Here is a 19,849-nt window from a genome sequence, read left to right on the forward strand (position 1 = left end):
ATCGGCAGACGGACTCTCAACCACTGCGCCACCAGGGAATTGAGGTTGCAAAATCAGTCTTGGTATTACTTTCTTAAAAATAAACAAATGCAAAAAGATTTGAAAGTAAAACTTTAAATAACTTAAAAATATAAAGATGAACACGTGTAATTAGCACAAATACAAGCAAAAATACTGAAATATAATAAATATAGTAAAATAGATATTTAAGTACATAAGTACATTAATAAGGTTATCTGTGATGGTCTGGTGCCCCCTATGAACTAGATGCTTTTACTTATAGTTGCTTAATACTACCAATAAATGTTTTGACAAATTTAATCCGTTTATTTTATGATGAAGGCAGAAAAAAACAAGTCTTTTTGAAATTACTAAACATGTGGGAGTACAATGAGTTGTATCTGTCCATAATTGTTTCTTTAAGAGCATACCTCTAGTTCCTTAGTCGGAGGAGAGCTTTTAAACAAGCTTTATTTGGGAACGCTCCTGGGCGAGGTTCACTGGTCCGAGAGAAAGGGGCCAGAGAAGTCGCACCCGGGCGAGGGTTTGGGCAGAATTTATAGGGGAAGAAGGGAAAGGGGTGTGGTGAATCCAGGAGGGCGCAGGGTATTTGGTGGTCTTTTCGGGTATGGTGGCAATATCCGGTGCCGGTCGCATCAGTCTTGGGACCATTAGTCCCGCCCCTCGAAAGGCGGGAAGGCTGGGCAGTGGGGAAAGTCCCCAGGTCAGTTCCTGGAACTGGGTGGTCGGGAAAGTCTCCAGGTCAGTTTCTGGAACTGGGTGGTCGGGAAAGTTTCGGTCTGATGCAACCTGTGAGTCTGATTGCGTTCCCCTGCCTCGGGCCAGTTGGCCTTACACTTAGCTCTTAATCGTTCTTGCAAGCTTGATAATAAAGAGAAGGATTTCATGATTTCTTGCTCTGACAACTGCCCAGGTGTAGCAGCTGTTCTTTCTTTTCCAGAGAAAAACTGTTTCCTTGGAAGTGCTTTTAAACAGCCATTATGGAGTCTTCACAGCTCAGGGGAGTTCTTCCATCCCCAACTACTGCAACAAGCCGGTCTGCAGGACTTGCCAATGCTGATGAAGTCCAGTGAAGAACTTCTCCAGGCCGGTCTCATTCCAACCACCCTCTTATGCTGAACAGTTTGAAGATTTGCTGAAGCATCTGATGGAGGAGAGCAGTGATTTGAGCCTTGTGGACCTTGCTGCCATCTACCAGAAACAACAGAAGACCATTGGAACCAGCTAAATGTCCATGGGTAGGGGACTAATCAAATAATGTAGGACACACCCATTCAATGGGAAACAGTACAGCTATTTAAAAAGATAAAGCAGTTATCGATATATGAATGAGAAGATCTCCAAGTTAAAAAAGATAGGTGCAGGGCTTCCCTGGTGGTGCAGTGGTTGAGAGTCTGCCTGCTGATGCAGGGGACATGGGTTCTTGCCCCAGTCCGGGAAAATCCCACATGCCGCGGAGCGGCTGGGCCCGTGAGCCATGGCCGCTGAGCCTGCACGTCCAGAGCCTGTGCTCCACAACTGGAGAGGCCACAACAGTGAGAGGCCCGCGTACCGCAAAAAAAAAAAAAAAAGATAGGTGCAGAACAGTGAGTATAGTATGCTATCTTTTATATTAAAAAAGGGGGAGAGTGTAATAAAATAATGCACCTATATTCTCATCAGTTGGCATATGCATAAAGAAACTGGAAGGATTTAAAAGACAGTAATAACTTCAAACTGTGGAAAATGTTGGAAGCAGTTGTGTCAAAGTATACATTTATTCATATGCCCAAATTCCAATTTACTAGTAATTTAAAAAATGTAAGTTAGCAAAATATTCATAAAGGGAAAGATCAGTAGCAGGCAAATACACACTCAAACATTGCTGGTGACAGTATTTTGGAAAAAAAATTGTCTTCAATCAGCATTCTGCCCTTAGGATTTATCCAAAAACAGGTAAAGTTTTGTGCTCAGATTCTATAAAACAGTGGAGAACAAGAAAGTATATATTCAGGAACAAATGATGGGCAAGGAAACTATAGTATGTGTAGTTATCAGACAATTGTGTATCCATTTAAAAATTTGTGAGTAGAAAACAAAAGCACGAAAAATTTACTGATGATGGAATTCCATTGAGTGGCAAAAATTCAGGCTAAATTACTTACATAGCATAGTCACAATTTGGTATTTTAAAAGAGGCAAATGACATGTTTTAAATGATTAAAATTTGAAACTATGAACCAAAGTGATAACTGAAGTGTCTATTAAATTGCGCGGGCCGGACGCGGTGATGTTTTTTTTTTTTTGGGCTGCGTGGCTCGTGGGATCTTGGTTCCCGGATCAGGGATTGAACCCGGGCCACAGCAGTGAAAGCGCCGAGTCCTAACCACTAGACCACCAGGGCATTCCCCTGTGGGATAAGAATTTTTTTTTTTTTTTGTGGTATGCAGGCCTCTCACTGTTGTGGCCTCTCCTGTTGCGGAGCACAGGCTCCCGGAAGCGCAGGCTCATCGGCCATGACTCACGGGCCCAACCGCTCCGCGGCATGTGGGATCTTCCTGGACCGGGGCACGAACCCGCGTCCCCTGCATCGGCAGGCGGACTCCCAACCACTGCGCCACCAGGGAAGCCCTGGGATAAGAATTTTAAAGTTTTTTTTAATAGAGAAAAAACTTTAAGCATTTTCCCCCATGCTGCCTTTCAATTTCTACAAAAGCTGCATTTCATTGTCACTCAGAAGTAACAAAAGGAAGAAGCCAGGAAGTGTAAATCTCAAAGTATGCATTTAGGGGGACAGCTCAGCTGCCGTGAAAGGTTTCGGTCAAGCATAATATACATGCACCCATTCCAGCCCATTTAATGCCACATACAAAGTACCCCAAGAGGCCCCGCGGGCCCATCCGGCACAGCCCCGCCTTGCCCAAACCCCGCCCTTCCAGTCCCCCGCCCACTTCCTCCCATTCCTCACACGACCGCCCACTGGCGAGGTCGGGCAGCCGCGCAGCCGCAGTAGCTGCCACGGCCGCTCCTAGCCCGGGGGATCCTGGGAGCAGGCCTTTCCGGAAGGGCCGGTTCGGCGTCGGGGCCTCGGCCCGTGTTGCAGCCCAGTGTTCCAGGCCCTTGCTCCACGACGGGCTCATAGCCGCGGCGACGCTCTAAGGACAGCGGAGGGCGCGGCGGGCCGCTCGCTGAGGTACCCGGCTTCGCCGCCGAGCGAGCCACGGGGCCGCAGGACGTGGCGGCACCTCCCCCTTGACTCGGAGCGGAACTGCGGGAGGAGCGGCAACGCAGGCCGGACGCGGTGAACCGGGTCACTAAACTGCCTTCAGGTGATGAATTATCTACATAATAATCAGATTTGAGGTCCACAGCCCTCTGTGGTCTTGCTATAGAACAATTTTCAGAGAGTGACTGGTGTGTTCTGAGGTGTGCCACAGTGACTGTTTGCCCTTGATAAGGAAAGCAAGATCTCTTGCTCTTGGGACATCCTCGTTTCCTTTAAAGCTTTCAGGTCATAACCTCTTTGGCCGGCATACATCTTTGTGCAAGAGGAAGGCTTTCACATGAAAGTGTCTCTTGGTAACGGTGAAATGGGCGTCTCCGCCCATTTACAGCCTTGCAAGGCAGGAACCACACGTTTTTTTACCAGCAATACTCACAGTTCGGTGGTTTTGCAAGGCTTTGATCAGCTTAGAATAGAAGGATTGCTTTGTGACGTGACCTTGGTACCAGGTGATGGAGATGAAATCTTCCCTGTTCATAGAGCTATGATGGCGTCTGCTAGTGATTATTTCAAGGCTATGTTCACAGGTGGAATGAAAGAACAAGATTTAATGTGCATTAAGCTTCATGGGGTGAACAAAGTTGGTCTGAAGAAAATAATTGATTTTATTTATACTGCAAAACTTTCTCTTAATATGGACAATCTTCAGGACACACTTGAAGCTGCCAGCTTTTTACAAATTTTACCTGTTTTAGACTTCTGTAAAGTGTTTCTTATTTCAGGAGTCTCTTTAGATAACTGTGTTGAAGTTGGACGAATTGCTAACACCTACAATCTTATAGAGGTAGATAAATACGTCAATAATTTCATCCTGAAGAATTTTCCTGCATTATTGAGTACTGGGGAGTTTCTAAAACTCCCTTTTGAACGGCTTGCCTTTGTGCTTTCTAGCAATAGTCTTAAGCACTGTACTGAACTTGAGCTTTTCAAGGCTGCCTGTCGCTGGCTAAGGTTGGAAGACCCTCGGATGGATTATGCTGCAAAATTAATGAAGAATATTCGATTTCCACTGATGACACCACAGGATCTCATCAATTATGTGCAGACAGTAGATTTCATGAGAACAGACAATACCTGTGTGAATTTGCTTTTGGAAGCTAGCAATTACCAAATGATGCCATATATGCAGCCAGTGATGCAGTCAGATAGAACTGCCATTAGATCTGACTCAACCCACTTGGTTACATTAGGAGGCGTTTTGAGGCAGCAGCTGGTTGTCAGTAAAGAATTACGGATGTATGATGAAAGGGCGCAAGAGTGGAGATCTTTAGCCCCAATGGATGCTCCTCGTTACCAGCATGGCATTGCTGTCATTGGAAACTTTCTTTATGTAGTTGGTGGTCAAAGTAATTATGATACAAAAGGAAAAACTGCCGTTGATACAGTTTTCAGATTTGACCCTCGGTATAATAAGTGGATGCAGGTTGCTTCATTAAATGAAAAGCGCACATTTTTCCACTTGAGTGCTCTCAAAGGACATTTGTATGCCGTTGGTGGGCGAAGTGCAGCTGGTGAGCTGGCCACAGTAGAATGTTACAATCCAAGAATGAATGAGTGGAGCTATGTTGCAAAAATGAGTGAACCCCACTATGGCCATGCTGGAACAGTGTATGGAGGCTTAATGTATATTTCAGGAGGAATTACTCATGATACTTTCCAAAACGAGCTCATGTGTTTTGACCCTGATACAGACAAATGGACACAGAAGGCTCCAATGACTACAGTCAGAGGTCTGCATTGCATGTGTACAGTTGGAGACAAGCTCTATGTCATTGGTGGCAATCACTTCAGAGGAACAAGTGATTATGATGATGTTCTAAGCTGTGAATACTATTCACCGACCCTTGACCAGTGGACACCAATTGCTGCCATGTTAAGAGGTCAGAGTGATGTCGGAGTTGCCGTCTTTGAAAATAAAATCTATGTCGTAGGTGGATATTCTTGGAATAATCGTTGTATGGTAGAAATTGTCCAGAAATATGACCCAGAAAAGGATGAGTGGCATAAAGTTTTTGACCTTCCAGAGTCACTTGGTGGCATTCGAGCTTGTACTCTCACAGTTTTTCCACCTGAAGAAAACCCTGGGTCACCTTCCAGAGAATCACCTCTTTCAGCACCTTCAGATCATTCTTAGGACCAAGGTGTAAAATACCTTTGCAGTGCATCATGGATGATCCCATACTTCCCCTTCAGTTGTATCTTCTTACATTGATTGGTACAGTTATTAGATAAAAAGGTAATTGATGTTATTTGTATTGCTTGGCTTAGTATGTTTATCAAATGGTTAACAAATGCATTCTGAAAATGTATTCAACATAGCCATTTTAACAAATGTAGAAAGATAAGTAGAAAAATGTTTGTTAGATGTCTTTTTGTGGTGGTGTGTAAGTCAAAGTGTAGGTGATTGTAGTAAATGTAGAATTCATTATGCTTCAAAGTTGAAAGTTTTCATCTTTGACTACAAAACATCAAAGGGAGGCTGCCTGCTCTAACCTGAAATAGTAAACAAAAAAGGTCTCCAAGCCTTATTAGCTGCCTCCCTTTTTTCATAGAGTTTTTGACATAGCTGCCAACTCACCAGATTGTGTGGGTACATTCAGAATATGTAACGATTCTTAGGCAGACCAGAGAAATAATAAATTCAAAAATATTAACTCAAAAAATAGTACAACCCTAAGTCAGGACTTTGTATCTTTCTGGGGAGAGGGAGAGAGAAAATACACACACACACACACACACACACACACACACACACATACACAATGTATATGCATGCATACACATAATTTTTAAATCAATTGGCACTTTAGCTATAGTGAAATTGTTTTTAAATTTAAATTCTTTTCTGCCTAGCAGCTATTTCTATTCAAATGGGAATTCAGTACTAGAGAATAAATGTCTGTGTTGTCTTACTGAATTGATGTAGATAAGAACTACATTAAATTGACAACCAAATTTGTCATTTGACTGAATTGTTACTACAGATGAAACTTGTTAGTTTTTCTGCTTGTATATTGTTTTCTGTAGAGTTGCCTTTATACAGGTTATTTAGCAAAGTTCAAGTCTCAGAGAATTGCTTCTTAGTAACTTTAGGCTCTGCTACATTCCACCTTTTTGTTCAGTAAAATTTATGAACAAGACAAAGAAAAACATACTGATCAAAGCTATAGGTTTTTAAGTTCAGTCTCCCAACTTAGTCATTCTAACACGACTGTTTGATTTGAGGTGGTTGCCCTGGTGCTGCTCCAGCCCGTGTGCATCCTGAGCTTTGTGTGATCTGCCTCAAGGCTGTAATCTGAGCAAGCAGAAGATGTACTGTTTGGCATCAGGTCAGAAAAATGTCTTTTTGGCTATGTCTAAAGGACAGGACCAACTTCAGATTCCCTAAGAAGCCAGCTGTAGAAAGCCTAGGACACTGCTGTCTTGCATGCAGTACTAAAGTAGATCTTCAGCCTCTTCAATACCAAGGGCATCCCTACTGGTTCAGAACCACATGGGGAGAACTTAATGGGGCCTTATCCGCAAATGGAATCATAAGAGTCCTCCGAAGTGAGTGATTCTGAAGAATCTGAAGAGTTACTTCCCTGGAATAATTGTCTACCTGAAGAAAAAATTTACATATTTACATACATATGTTTATATTTATATCCCTATACTTGGGAGATTGTCATAGTGTAAATCAGGAACAACCTTCTCTTTATTGACAACCTCATAATAAAACTCAGGAACCAAGACAAAAGGAATTGGCTTCAAGGGATCTGAACCTCACTGCCCATACAGGTATTGATTCATTTTAATGCTTTTATGATTTCTGCATTGGCAGAAAATTTCATACTTCCTATTTTTTTTAAATGATTCAATTTTTTATTACTAAAAATAGCACATTTGAGAACATTTAGGAAATAGAAAAAGTAGAAATTGCTAATAACTTTGTACATTGAATAAGCAAGAAATAGCATCCCATTTATTTCCCTAATTATTAATGAAGTTAAATATTTGTGTTTTTTGAGTAGCTGTGTTCCTCTTTAATCGAATGTTAATATCCTTTGCCCTTGTAATACCTATTGGAGTTGCTTCCTTTTTCATATCCAGTTATAGGATCTCTTTATATAATAAATATAATTTAACTGGCATTTGCTTGCATTGACTTTTTTTCTCAATCTGTTAGAGGTTTACAGAGGCAGGGCTGTTTAGTTAATTTTGAGATCAAATTTGTCCATCTTTTTGCATTTTGACCTTTTGGGTATAATTTTGCTATGGTTCCTTTATTTTTTACATCATTTTGATGTATTACTTTTTTGGTGCTAATTCTGACATGCTGAGATGGTATTGCCCCATGTCTGCTCTGCATAAGCTTTTCTCTTTCCCTTGTTGAGAAAAGGTTTCTGCCTTCTATTACATTTGACTGTGTTGCTTTGTAATTAACTAAATATTGTTCAGCCAGGTAAGTTAACTGCTCCACCTTTACCGCCTGCCTCCAGCCTCACACATCCCACCTCTCATTCTTTTACTGTATAACTTTCTGCAATTGACAGGACTCTTGATAATCATAAAACAGCTGACTGGTGTTATGCTAATTAAATCTAATTAAATCTGGAATTCCTTCCTTACAGATAAAGAAATTTGAGGTGACTAAAATGATTGGAAAGATGTCTTTATTTTACAAGCTGATAGTTTTTTTTACAGAACATTTAGAAAAATATTTAAAAGAGGATAAAAGCTGCAAGCATGTAAGGCATTCTGTTAACATTTTATTTCTTGGTTTAGTTTTTCTGATAGTTTCAAAAATAAGCTTTTGTTAAGTTTCCTGATTATAAAAATAATTCCTATTACAGTAAGTACAGGAAAATGAAAGTGAACAGAGGGTGTAAATTATCAGTGATTACACATGTCAAAAGTAACATGTTAATACTAGGTATATTATGAATTTATATATGTACAGACATTTGTCAAATACTTTGCAAATATGTCAGAACTTAAGCTAAAATCTGGATGATAAAAGGAAGTAAGTTCAACTTCCAAAGGCACACACTGCTTTCTCCAAGTTTTCTAAAATCTGTATGTATTAGAAAATAATATGTAAGGTGCTTTTTTCCTAATTATCAAATGCATGTGCATTAAGAAAAACATTCCATTTTAAAACCAGATAAAAATCCATATTTAATTTTTTTCCCACTTGCCAAGAGTAGTATTTCTGTAGATTACCTGCAAAGCAAACATATTTAATCATGTTCAAATTTTTCTGGTTTGTAATTAAAATTATCTTGTTCTGATTATAAAGACAAAATATACTCCTACAGAAAATTTCATTCAAAACTACAGAAGCATACTATCAGAAGTAAAACCAACGTTCTATCCGCAGCTCAACGATTGAAAGACCTTAGGGTAAGTTAACCTCTCTAAGCTTCATTTTCTCATTTGTCTATGGGATTGGTGGTGGGCACTAATAACTGTTATCTATATCAGAATTGGAAGGAGATGATATTATAAAGTGATTAGCATAAAACATACACAGAGAAGCATTTAGTAAGATATTTGTTACTGTCATTGTATTGCATAATTTTTTACTTTAGTTTTGTCTTAATGATTTTCACAAGTTCTTTTATTTGAAAGTGTTAAATGTCTATACAGTATTTCACCCACGAATGTGCCTTCATATTTTTTTTTCCATTTCCCTACGGTTATATATTTAAATATCTACCCCCAATTTTTTATCATAAATTAAGCAAATTTAATATTCTTTCAAAAAATTTTGTTTATCTCTTATTACCCTGTGATAATTTCTAAGTAAAATCTGAGTCAAATAGTGTAGGCTTTTTTAGGCTTTTGAAAAATATTTCCAGGATTGTGTGACTATACGTTTCCACCAGAATGTGTTTAGTGACTATTTCAAAGGCAATCTTGGCAGTTCTAGTTATCTTACTGTTTGGATTTATATTTCTTTAATTATTGGAAACACTGAATTTTTTGCTTATTGAGCATGTGCATTTTTTCATATGTGAATCATTTGTTCCTGTCTATTAAGTATCCTATTAGCTACAAAGACTTTTTTCCTCAATTTATGTCATTTTTGTGGGGGCTGGGCTATTCAATTTTTTAAAATTCAGATATAATGATATTTGTTTCAGGCATACAACATAATGATTCTATATATGTATATATTATGAAATGATAAGTCTAATTAACTTCCATTACCACACATAGTTAATACAATTTTTTTCTTGTGATGAGAACTTTTAAGATCTACTCTCTTAGCAACTTTCAAATATACAATACAGTATTATTGATAGTCACCATGCTGAACATTATATCCCCAGGACTTATTTGTACCTTTTGACCACCTTTACACATTCAGTTTAATAGTCAAATATGTCTGTCTTTTATTGCATTTTGACCTTTTGGTGATAATTTTTTTTACATAGTACTGATGTCACATTCTTTGTCCTTTATTGCTTTGTCAGTGCTTATTCTTAACGTGCTAAGGTAGCATTTACTGCCTGTCTCTTGTTCAGATAGCTTTTCTTTTTTCTCGTTGAAATGAAGATGAATTTTTAAAATAAATTTATGAAAATTCCTTTTATATTAAGACTATTAATCTATCTTTACAGCAAGTATTTTCCCATCTTTCTTTGAGTGCATGTCTTAACATACAAGGTATTTTTTTTTTTTTTTTTTTTTTTTTTGCGGTATGCGGGCCTCTCACTGCTGTGGCCTCTCCCGTTGTGGAGCACAGGCTCCGGACGCACAGGCTCAGCGGCCATGGCTCATGGGCCTAGCCACTCTGCGGCACGTGGGATCTTCCCGGACCGGGCACGAATCCGTGTCCCCTGCATCGGCAGGCGGACTCCCAACCACTGCACCACCAGGGAAGCCCCCAAGGTATTTTTTGTAATGTAGTGAAATTAGTTTTTCCTTTGTCATTTTTTTAATGCTGTCTTGCACAACTTCCCCCCATCATGTGAAGGTGTAATTACCCTGGTATTTTATGTTATTGTTATGGATACAGCTTTTTACTAGTTTTCTGTTTCCAAGTTATTATCCACTTGTTCCATCACAACTTTTTGAATAATCTTTACTTTCTCACTGAATTTTTATGCTTTGTAAAAATCATGTAATAAAGGTCTTATTTATAATGTGGGCAAACTAGGGTCTTTTTCTTCAGTTATAATGATATTTTATTCAAGTTGTCCTTGGCATGTAGATTGCTGTTTTGAATGGGGTTTTGTTTTCACATTATATTTCAAACTATTGCAGTAGTAGGAAATACATGATTTTACCATGTTTTTGTTATTACTCATTGATTCTTAACATTTTGAGGGGATTTTGGGGGATTCTGTTTTTTTTACCTTAGAGAGTCATGTTATCTGCACAGTATAAAAACCTTTTTTCATATTATTTGTATCATAATTTAAAGCATTGGTTAATACTTCCAGCAGATTATAGTTGTAACACGAGGCATTGTGCCTTGTAGGTAATTTTAATAGGGATAATTCTAGAATTAGAATTTTAAATTCCTTTGTTAAAGAGAGGTATTTTTTTTTAATTAAAAACAATTTTTTTTATTGGGGTATAGTTGCTTTACAATGTTGTGTTAGTTTCCACTGTACAGTGGAGTTCCCTGTGCTATGTATATAGCAGGTTCTTATTAGTTATCTATTTTATTCATATTAGTGTATATATGTCAATCCCAATCTCCCAATTCATCCCCTCCCACCCCCACCCCCCACTTTCCCCTCTTGGTGTCCATATGTTTGTTCTCTGTATCTGTCTCTATTTCTGCCTTGCAAACCAACTCATCTGTACCATTTTTCTAGATTCCACATACATGTGTTAATAATTTTTGGCTGTGTTGTGTCTTTGTTGCTGTGCATGGGCTTTCTCTAGTTGCGGCGAGCAGGGGCTGCTCTTCATTGTGGGCTCAGTAGTTGCAGCGCGTGGGCTCTAGAGCGCAGGCTTGGTAGTTGTGGTGCACGGGCTTAGTTGCTCTGTGGCATGTGGGATCTTACCAGACCGGGGATCAAACCCGTGTCCCCTGCATTGGCAGGCAGATTCTTAAACACTGCACCACCAGGGAAATTCCCATACTTTTAAAAATGAATGTTTTGGAATTTCTCCCCCGATTTTGATACCTTATCTGTGTTGCTAGTATCCATTTTTAAGCATATATTTGAATGGCAGAGTGATGGTTGAAAAAAGAAGACTTAGATATTCACTAAAGATGACTGCATACACTACAGAACTGTTAAAGTTGTGGTCCTTAACCAAATGCACTAATAATAGTTCCTCTATTTTCTTGGTAACAGTCTCTGAAACAACTACTTTCTAGGGGTTGATGTTATTCTGCCACCTACTGGTTGAAAGTCAAAATCCTTAGTTAGATGGATTACAGAAAATGTAGGCTTTTTAAAAAAACAGTAATGACAAAATCCAGCAGAAGTTTTTATTGTGTGTGTGAAAGTTCAGTCTTCAGGTGATACTCAAATGAATACAAAATCCCTATGGTAACTCTTAGTGTATAGAGAGGGTCAGATATTCAAAGAAAAAAAAAATTTTCCTGTGGTTCCATTAAAGAAAATTTTTAAATTGAAATATAGTTGATGTGTAATATTATATAAGGTGTACAGTATAGTGATTTATATAGTTTTAAATGTTATACTCAATTTAGTTATTATAAAATATTGGCTATATTCCCTGTGTTGTACTATATATCCTTGTAGCTTACTTTATACGTAATAGTTTGTACCTCTTAATCTCCTATCCCTTGTATTGCCCCTTCCCCCTTCCCTCTCTCCACTGGTAACCATTAGTTTGTTTTCTATATATGTGAGTCTGCTTGTGTTATATTCTCTAGTTTGTTGTGGTTTTTAGATTCCACACGTAAGTAATAGAGTATTTGTCTTTGTCTGACTTATTTCACTTATTGTAATACCGTCCAAGTCCATCCATGTTGCTACCAATGGCAAAATTTCATTCTTTTTTTTGGCTGAGAGGTATTCCATTGTATATAGATACCACGTCTTTATCCATTTACTTCTGTATATTGGCAATTGTAAATAATGCTATGAACATTGGGGTGCATGTATCTTTTTAAATTATTTGGCTGCATCTTAGTTGCGGCATGTGGGATTTTCGTTGCGGCATGTGGGATCTTTGTTGCGGCATGTGGGATCTTTCATTGCAGTGCGTGGAATCTTTCATTGCAGCGACGGGCTCTTCATTGCGGCGTGCAGGCTCCAGAGCATGCGGGCTCAGTAGTTGTGGCGTGTGGGCTCTAGAGTGCATGGGCTCAGTAGTTGCAGCATGCAGGCTTAGTTGCCCTCTGGCATGTGGGATCTTAATTCCCTGACCAGGGATCAAACCCATGTCCCCTGCATTGGAAGGTGGATTCTTAACTACTGGACCACCAGTGAAGTCCCACACGTATCTTTTTGAATTGGTGTTTTTGTTTTTTCCGATATGTGTTGCTGGGTCATGTGGTAGTTCTATTTGTAGTTTTTTGAGAAACCTCCGTACTGTTTTCTCCTGTGGCTGCACAATCTACATTCCCACCAACAGTGTACAAGGGTTCCATTTTCTCCACAGCCTCACCAACATTTGTTATTTGTGTTCTTTTTGATGAGAGCCATTCTGACGGGTGAGGTGACATTTCATTGTGGCTTTGATTTGCATTTCCCTGATGATTAGCAATGTTGAACATCTTTTCATGTGCCTCTTAGCCATCTGCATTTCCTCTTTGGGAAAATATCTGTTCAGTTCTTCCCATTTTTTAATCAGGCTGTTAATTTTTTTGATGTTAAGTTGTATGAGCTGTTTATATATGTTAGATATTAACTCCTTATAGGTCATATCATTTGCAAATATCTTCTCCCAATCAATAAATTATCTTTTCATTTTGTTGATGGTTTCCTTTGCTGTGCAAAATCTTCTCAATTAGGTCACATTTGTTTATTTTCGCTTTTATTTACTTTGTTTTAGGAGACAGATCAAAAAAAATATTGCTACAATTTATGTCAAAGGGTGTTCTGCCTATGTTTTCCTCTAGGAGTTCTGTGGTATCCAATCTTACATTTAGGTCTTTAATCCACTTTGAGTTTATTTTTGTATATGGTGTTAGAGGATGTTCTAATTTCATTCTTTTACATGTAGCTGTCCAGTTTTCCCAGCACCACTTATTGAAGAGACTGCCTTTTCTCTATTGTATATTCTTGCCTCCTTTGTCATAGATTAACTGACCATAAATACATCAGTTTATTTCTGGGCTCTGTATTTTTCCATTGATCTATGTATCTGTTTTTGTGCCAGTACATACTGCCTTGATTATTGTAGCTTTGTAATATACCCTGAAGTCAGAGAACATTATTCTTCTAGCTCTAGTCTTCTTTCTCAAGATTGTTTTGGCTATTTGGGGTCTTTTGTGTTTCCATACAAATTTTAAAATTATTTGTTCTAGGTTGGTGAAAAATGCTCTTGGTATTTTGATAGAGATTGCTTTGAATTGTAGAGTGCCTTTGGTAGTTTGGTCATTCTAACAATTTTAATTCTTCAGTCCAAGAACACGGTATATCTTTCCATCTGTGATGTCTTCAATTTCTTTCATAAATGTCTTACAGTTTCTGAGTACAGGTCTTTTACCTCCTTAGCTAGGTTTATTCCTAGGTATTTTATTTGTTTTGGTATGATGGTAAATGGGATTGTTTCCTTAATTTATTGTTCTGATAGTTCGTTGTTAGTATACAGAAATGTAAGATTTCTGTATATTAATTTTGTATCCTGCAACTTTACCGAATTCACTGACTAGCTCTAGTAGTTTTCTGATGGCATCTTTAGGATTTTCTGTGAATAGTATCATGTCATCTGCCAACAGTGACAGTTTTTCTTCTTTTCCAATTCAGATTCCTTTTATTTCTTTTTCCTTTCTGGACTTTTCTAGGACTTCCAAAACTATGTTGAATAAAAGTGGCAAGAGTGGGCATCCTTGTCTTGTTCCTGATCTTAGAGGAAATGCGTTCAACTTCTCACTGAATATGTTAGCTGTGGGCTTGTCATATATGGCCTCTATTACCTTATGTTCCCTTTATGTCCACTTTCTAGAGTTTTATCATAAATGGATGTTGAATTTTGTCAAAAGCTTTTTCTGCATCTACTGAGATGATCATATGGTTTTTATTCTTCAGTTTTAATGTGCTGTATCACATTGATTGATTTGTGGATATTGAAAAGTCCTTGCATCCCTGGGATAAATCCTACTTGACCATGATATATGATCCTTTTACTGTATTGTTGGATTCAGTTTGCTAATATTTTTTTGAGTATTTTTGCAACTATCTTCATCAGTGATACTGGCCTGTAATTGTGTGTGTGTGTGTGTGTGGTATCTTTGGTTTTGGTTTCAGGGTGATGCTGGCCTCATAAAATGAGTATGGAAGTGTTCCTTCCTCTGCAATTTTTGGGACTAATTTGAGGAGGACAGGTGTTAACCCTTCTTTAAATGTTTGGTACAGTTCACCTGTGAAGCCATCTGGTCCTGGACTTTGTTGGGTTTTTTTTAAATTACTGATTCAGTTTCACTATTGGTAATTGGTCTGTTCACATTTTCTATTTCTTCCTGATTTGGTCTTGGGAGATGGTACCTTTCTAAGATTTGTCCATTTTACTGGCATATAGTTTTGTAGTAGTCTTTTAGGATCCTTTGTATTTCTGTGATCTGGGTTGTAATGTCCCCTTTTTCATTTCTGAGTTTATTGATTTGGGCCCTCTCCCCTTTTTTCTTGATGAGCCTAGCTAAAGTTTTTCAATTTTATTTATCTTTTCAAAAAACCAACTCAGTTTCATTGATCTTTGTTTTTTAGTCTGTATTTCTGCTCTGATCTTTCTTTTCTTCTACTAACTTTGGGTTTTGTTTGTTTTTTCTCTAGTTCCTTTAGGTGTAAAGAAAGATTGAGACTTTCCTAGTTTCCTGAGGTAAGTTTGTATCACTATAAACTTCCCCCTTAGAACTGCTTTTGCTACATCTTGTAGATTTTGGATTGCATTGTTTTCATTTTCAGTTGCCTTTAAGTATTTTTTGATTTCCTCTTTGATTTCTGCAGTGATCCATTGGTTGTTTAGCAGCATATTGTTTAGTCTCCACGTGTTTGTGTTTTTTTGCACAAAACACAACTTTGTAGTTGACGTGTAGTCTCATAGTGTTGTGGTCAGAAAAGATGCCTGATATGATTTCAGTTTTAAATTTACTGAGGTTTTGTGCCCTAGCATGTGATCTATACTGGAGAATGGTCCACGTGCACTTGAAAAGAATGTGTATTCTGCTACTTTCGAATGGAATCCTCTCTATATATATCAATTAAGCCCATCTGCTCTAATATGTCACTTAAGACCCGTGTTTCCTTATTGATTTTCTGTCTGGATGATCTGTCCATTGATGTAAATGGGGTTTTAAAGTCCCCTACTATTATTGTGTTACCATCAACTTCTTTTATGTCTGTTAATGTCTGTCTTATATGTATATAGGTGCTCCTATGTTGGATGCATATATATTTACAATTATATTTTATTCTTGGATTGATCCCTTGACATTATGTAGTGTCCTTCTTTGTCCCTTGTGACAGTCTGTTTTAAAGTCTATTTTGTCTGATAAGTATTGCTACTATGGCTTTCTTTTGACTTCCATTTGTGTGGAATACCTTTATCCATCCTCTCACCTTCACTCTGTCTCTAAATCTGTAGTCTCCTGTAGGCAGTGTGTGTGTGTATACACACACACACACACACACACACCTGCCTTATTCTTGTGTCCCTTCAGCCACTCTGTGTCTTCTGATTGGAGCATTTAGTCCATTTGCATTTAAGGTAATTATCAACATGATATTCTTATTGCCATTTTGTTAATTGTTTAGGGGTTGTTTTTGTAGGTCTTTTTTCCCCTTTTCTTTTGTTCTCATGATTTGATGGCTATCTTTAATGTTGTTTGGTTTTCCTTTGTGTGTGCATTATAGATTTTTGGTTTTTGGTTCCCATGAGGTTTTTATATAGCAATGTGTATATCTCACACACACACACACGTGATTAAGTTGCTGGTCTCTTAATTTCAAATGCATTGTACTTTCCTCCCCTCACAATTACTGATTTTGATATATTTTACATATAATTGTTTTGTGTATCCCCTAACTGCTTATTGTGGATATAGATGATTTGATTACTTTTGTCTTTTAAGCTTCCTACTAGCTTTGTGCTTGGATGATTTCCTACCTTTACTGTATGTTTGCCTTTACTGGTGAGCTTTTCATTTCATAATTTTGTTTCTAGTTGTCGCCTTTTTTTTTTTTTTTTTTTGCCTAGAAAAGTTCCTTTATCATTTGTAAAGCTGGTTTGGTGGTGCTGTACTCTTTTAGCTTTTGCCTGTACATGAACCTTTTGATTTTGCCACCAAATCTGAAGGAGAGCCTTGCTAGATAAGAGTATTCTTGGCTGGATACACCCTCCTCAAGTACCATAGCAAAGGTTTTTCCTCTAGAGCCTTGCTAGATAGAATATTCTTGGCTGCAAACACCCTCCTCAAGTACCATAGCAAAGGTTTTTCCCTGTCATAATTTTAAATATATTGTGCCACTCCCTTCTGGCTTGCAGAGTTTCTGCCGAAAAATCACTTGATAGTCTTATGGGGATTCCCTTGTATGTTTGTTGCTTTTCTCTTGCTGCTTTTAATATTCTCTTTAATTTTTCTCATTTTAATTACTATGTGTCTTGGTGTGTTCCTCTTGGGGTTAATCCTCTATGGGACTCTGTGCTTCCTGGACTTGGGTGACTGTTTCCTTTCCCAGGTTAGGGAAGTTTTCAAGTATTATGTCTTCAAATGTGTTCTCAGCTCCTTTCCCCCTCTCTCTTCTCATTCTAGGACCCCTATAATGCAAATATTAGCGTGCTTATTGTAGTCCCAGAGGTATCTGTAACTGTCCTCATTTCTTTTCATTCTTTCTTTCCAGTGGCAGTGATTTACATGACTCTGTCTTCCAGCTCACTGATTCATTTCTCTGTATCATTTAGTCTGCTGTTGACTCCTTCATATATATTTTTCATTTCAGTAATTGTATTCTTCATATCTGTTTGGTGGTTCTGTATATTTTCTAACTCTGTTAAAAACTTCTAACTTCTCTCTCCATTCTTCTCCCAGGTTCTTTGATCATCTGTACCATCATTACCCTGAATTCTTCTCCTCAGGTAAGTTGTGTATCTCTACTTCCTTCTTCCTTCGTCTGGAACATGTTCCTCAGCAACCTCATTTTGTCTGTTTCCTGACCTTGGAGAAGGGGCCTTCTGTAGGAGATGTCTTATGCGTCCCAGCAGCGCACTCCCATCTCATTTCCCATGCTATATGCTCTAGGCATTCACCCCATGAGGATTGTGTGGGTCTTTCTGTTGTAGTGGGCTATGTGGGAGGTCTGGTAGGCTTGGTTAGCCTGCAGTGTGGTTGGTTGCCAGGCCCTGCCTGGTGCAGAGGCTGCCAGCTGCTGGTTCGTGGGGCCTTGTCACTGGGAAGCTGACTGCAAGACCCCAGGGGGGCCACAGGGCTAGTGCTGGCTCACTGGTAGGTGGAGCCAAGGTCCAGAAGACTCTGGGGCTGTTGCCTGCCCATGTCCCAAGGTTAGTGCTGGACTACTGGCAGGCAGAGCCAGGTCCTGGAGTCTGGCTGCAGGGCCCAGGGATCACACAGCTGGTGTCAGATCACTAGTGGGGGTTGGGGGAGGTGGTTCCTAACACAGTTGGGCACAGGGTCCAGGGTGTCCCCATGCTTGTTTTGGCCTGCTAGTGGGGAAGGCTGGGGACCAGCTTATCCCAGGGCAGGGTGTAGCTAGCTGTGGGTAGACTGGGTCCATTGGCTGCAGGACTGTGGTTTTGAATCTGGTGTCTGCCTCCCTAATGGGTAAGGCTGGTCTAGAGCACCACTGCTTGCCCACTGGTGGGTGGAGCCATGTCTAGAGGCCTCTGTGGGCTTAGGAGGTCCTTACACAGCCTGTCTGCTGTGTTCCCACCTAGTAAGTTGCTTGGGCTGAGGTGTCCCAGCACTGGCATCTACAGGCTGTTGGGTGGGGTCAGGTCTTGGCACTGATGAGCTAGAGAGAGGATCCCACAACAGTGCTTGCCCGCACCAGTGTCCACGTGGTAGAGAGAGCTCCCAAGTATGGCTGCTGCCAGTGCCCATGTACCCAGGGTGAGGTGCAGCCCCCCGGCCCCCCACTGCCACCTCTCTCAGAGACTCTCCAGGACCAGCAGGTAGGTCTGGCCCAGGCTTCTGTCAATTTACTGCTTTTTCCCTGGGTCCCACTGCAGGGAGATTCTGTGCCCTTTGAAAGGGGAGTCAATGTTGTGAGTCTCAACTGGTGGGGAAATAAAGCCCCACTGACCTTCAAAGCCAAATGCTCTGGGGGCTCGACTTCTTGGTGCAGGACCCCCTGGCTTGGGAGCCCAACGTGGGGCTCAGAAGTTACTCCTAGGAGAGAACCTCTGCAATACAACTCTTCTCCAGTTTGTGGGTCTCCCATCCCGGGGGGTATGGGACATGGTTATATCTAAGTCTGCCCCTCCTACCCGTTCTCATCGTGGTTCCTTTTTTATGTCTTTAGTTGTAGAAGATCTCTTCTGGTTGGTTCTGGTCTTTTTCATTGATGGTTGTTCTGCAAGTACTTGTGATTTTGGTGTGCTCATGAGAGGAGGTAAGCTCAGGGTCTTTCTACTCCACCATCTTGGCCAAAGAGAGTATCTTTGATACAACACAAAAACACAGATTTAAATATCTTTGACCTTTATCTTATTGATAAATTCATATAATTTGAGTTTTATAAAAAATCTGCACCATTTCATCTGGATTCTAAGCATTCACACCCACTACTGTGTGGTTTTTTTTAATGGATTATAAACTAAAGAGCTTCAGCTTACAAAGTATCACACTAACAGAGTAAATCTTTTCAGTGGCAGAAAGAATTTAATGTGCAAATATCCAGGTATAAGTAAACTTGATTAACTTATAATATTCTAAGAGCTTTTATATATTGGTTTGCCCATGCAGATGCTAGGATCAGATCACTGCTCTACCCACAAAGCTTTCATCCACCCCAGACAACAACACATACATAGCACACATGTGTGATACAGAGTGGCTTCTGGACCAGCTGATCCAAATTCTTTTTAGTACCATCCCTGGGTTCTAAGAAAGCCTATTTCTTGGCTAGGGAACTACCCATTTCCTCTATCTCCAAAACACTGTCTCAGAGCAGAATATTCTCATACTGAGTATTCTTTCTCCCAGGATGGATATGATTGAAAACAGGTGACCTCTTAATTGTGCCTCCCGAAGCCTGTCAAAATGCACTTATGCCAATAGTTCTTTTCTAGATATAACCTTCCTTGTTCTTGCTGTTCTGTTTAATACAGTATTAGAACAAGATGAATATAAAGCTGCTGATGGCAGTTAAGGTCTGTTACCTGAGCTCAGATGTTTCATTGTGTATACAGCCCTTTCCCAATTTTAAGTTCATGCAGTATTCTAGCTCTATATTGGCCCATCTTCCA

The 19,849-nt window shown here is 39.4% G+C and overlaps 1 protein-coding gene and 1 long non-coding RNA gene across 3 annotated transcripts; both read left to right on the forward strand.

Moving 5' to 3' along the window:
* Window positions 1–3,011: 3,011 nt before the first annotated feature.
* KLHL9 (kelch like family member 9) lies at window positions 3,012–9,350 on the forward strand. 2 transcript variants are annotated; one of them, XM_024738070.1, is made up of 2 exons: window positions 3,012–6,612; window positions 8,565–9,350. In XM_024738070.1, the coding sequence occupies exon 1, from the start codon at window positions 3,564–3,566 to the stop codon at window positions 5,415–5,417; it is 1,854 nt and encodes a 617-aa protein (XP_024593838.1). In that variant the 5' UTR covers window positions 3,012–3,563; the 3' UTR covers window positions 5,418–6,612; window positions 8,565–9,350. The 2 variants fall into 2 exon arrangements, with proteins under 2 accessions (XP_024593838.1, XP_024593839.1); XM_024738071.1 differs by lacking the exon at window positions 8,565–9,350 and having other exon boundaries at window positions 3,012–5,519; window positions 6,509–7,416.
* A 752-nt stretch (window positions 9,351–10,102) lies between these two features.
* On the forward strand, window positions 10,103–19,035 carry LOC112395030 (uncharacterized). Its single transcript, XR_003002282.1, has 4 exons — window positions 10,103–10,162; window positions 15,199–15,244; window positions 17,454–17,500; window positions 18,904–19,035. It is a non-coding gene; the product is annotated as an uncharacterized LOC112395030 (long non-coding RNA).
* The last annotated feature ends 814 nt before the right edge of the window (window positions 19,036–19,849 follow it).

The sequence above is a fragment of the Neophocaena asiaeorientalis genome, unplaced genomic scaffold (assembly GCF_003031525.2).
Source record: "Neophocaena asiaeorientalis asiaeorientalis breed wild unplaced genomic scaffold, Neophocaena_asiaeorientalis_V1.1 scaffold460, whole genome shotgun sequence".
In the NCBI taxonomy this organism is placed as follows: domain Eukaryota; kingdom Metazoa; phylum Chordata; class Mammalia; order Artiodactyla; family Phocoenidae; genus Neophocaena; species Neophocaena asiaeorientalis.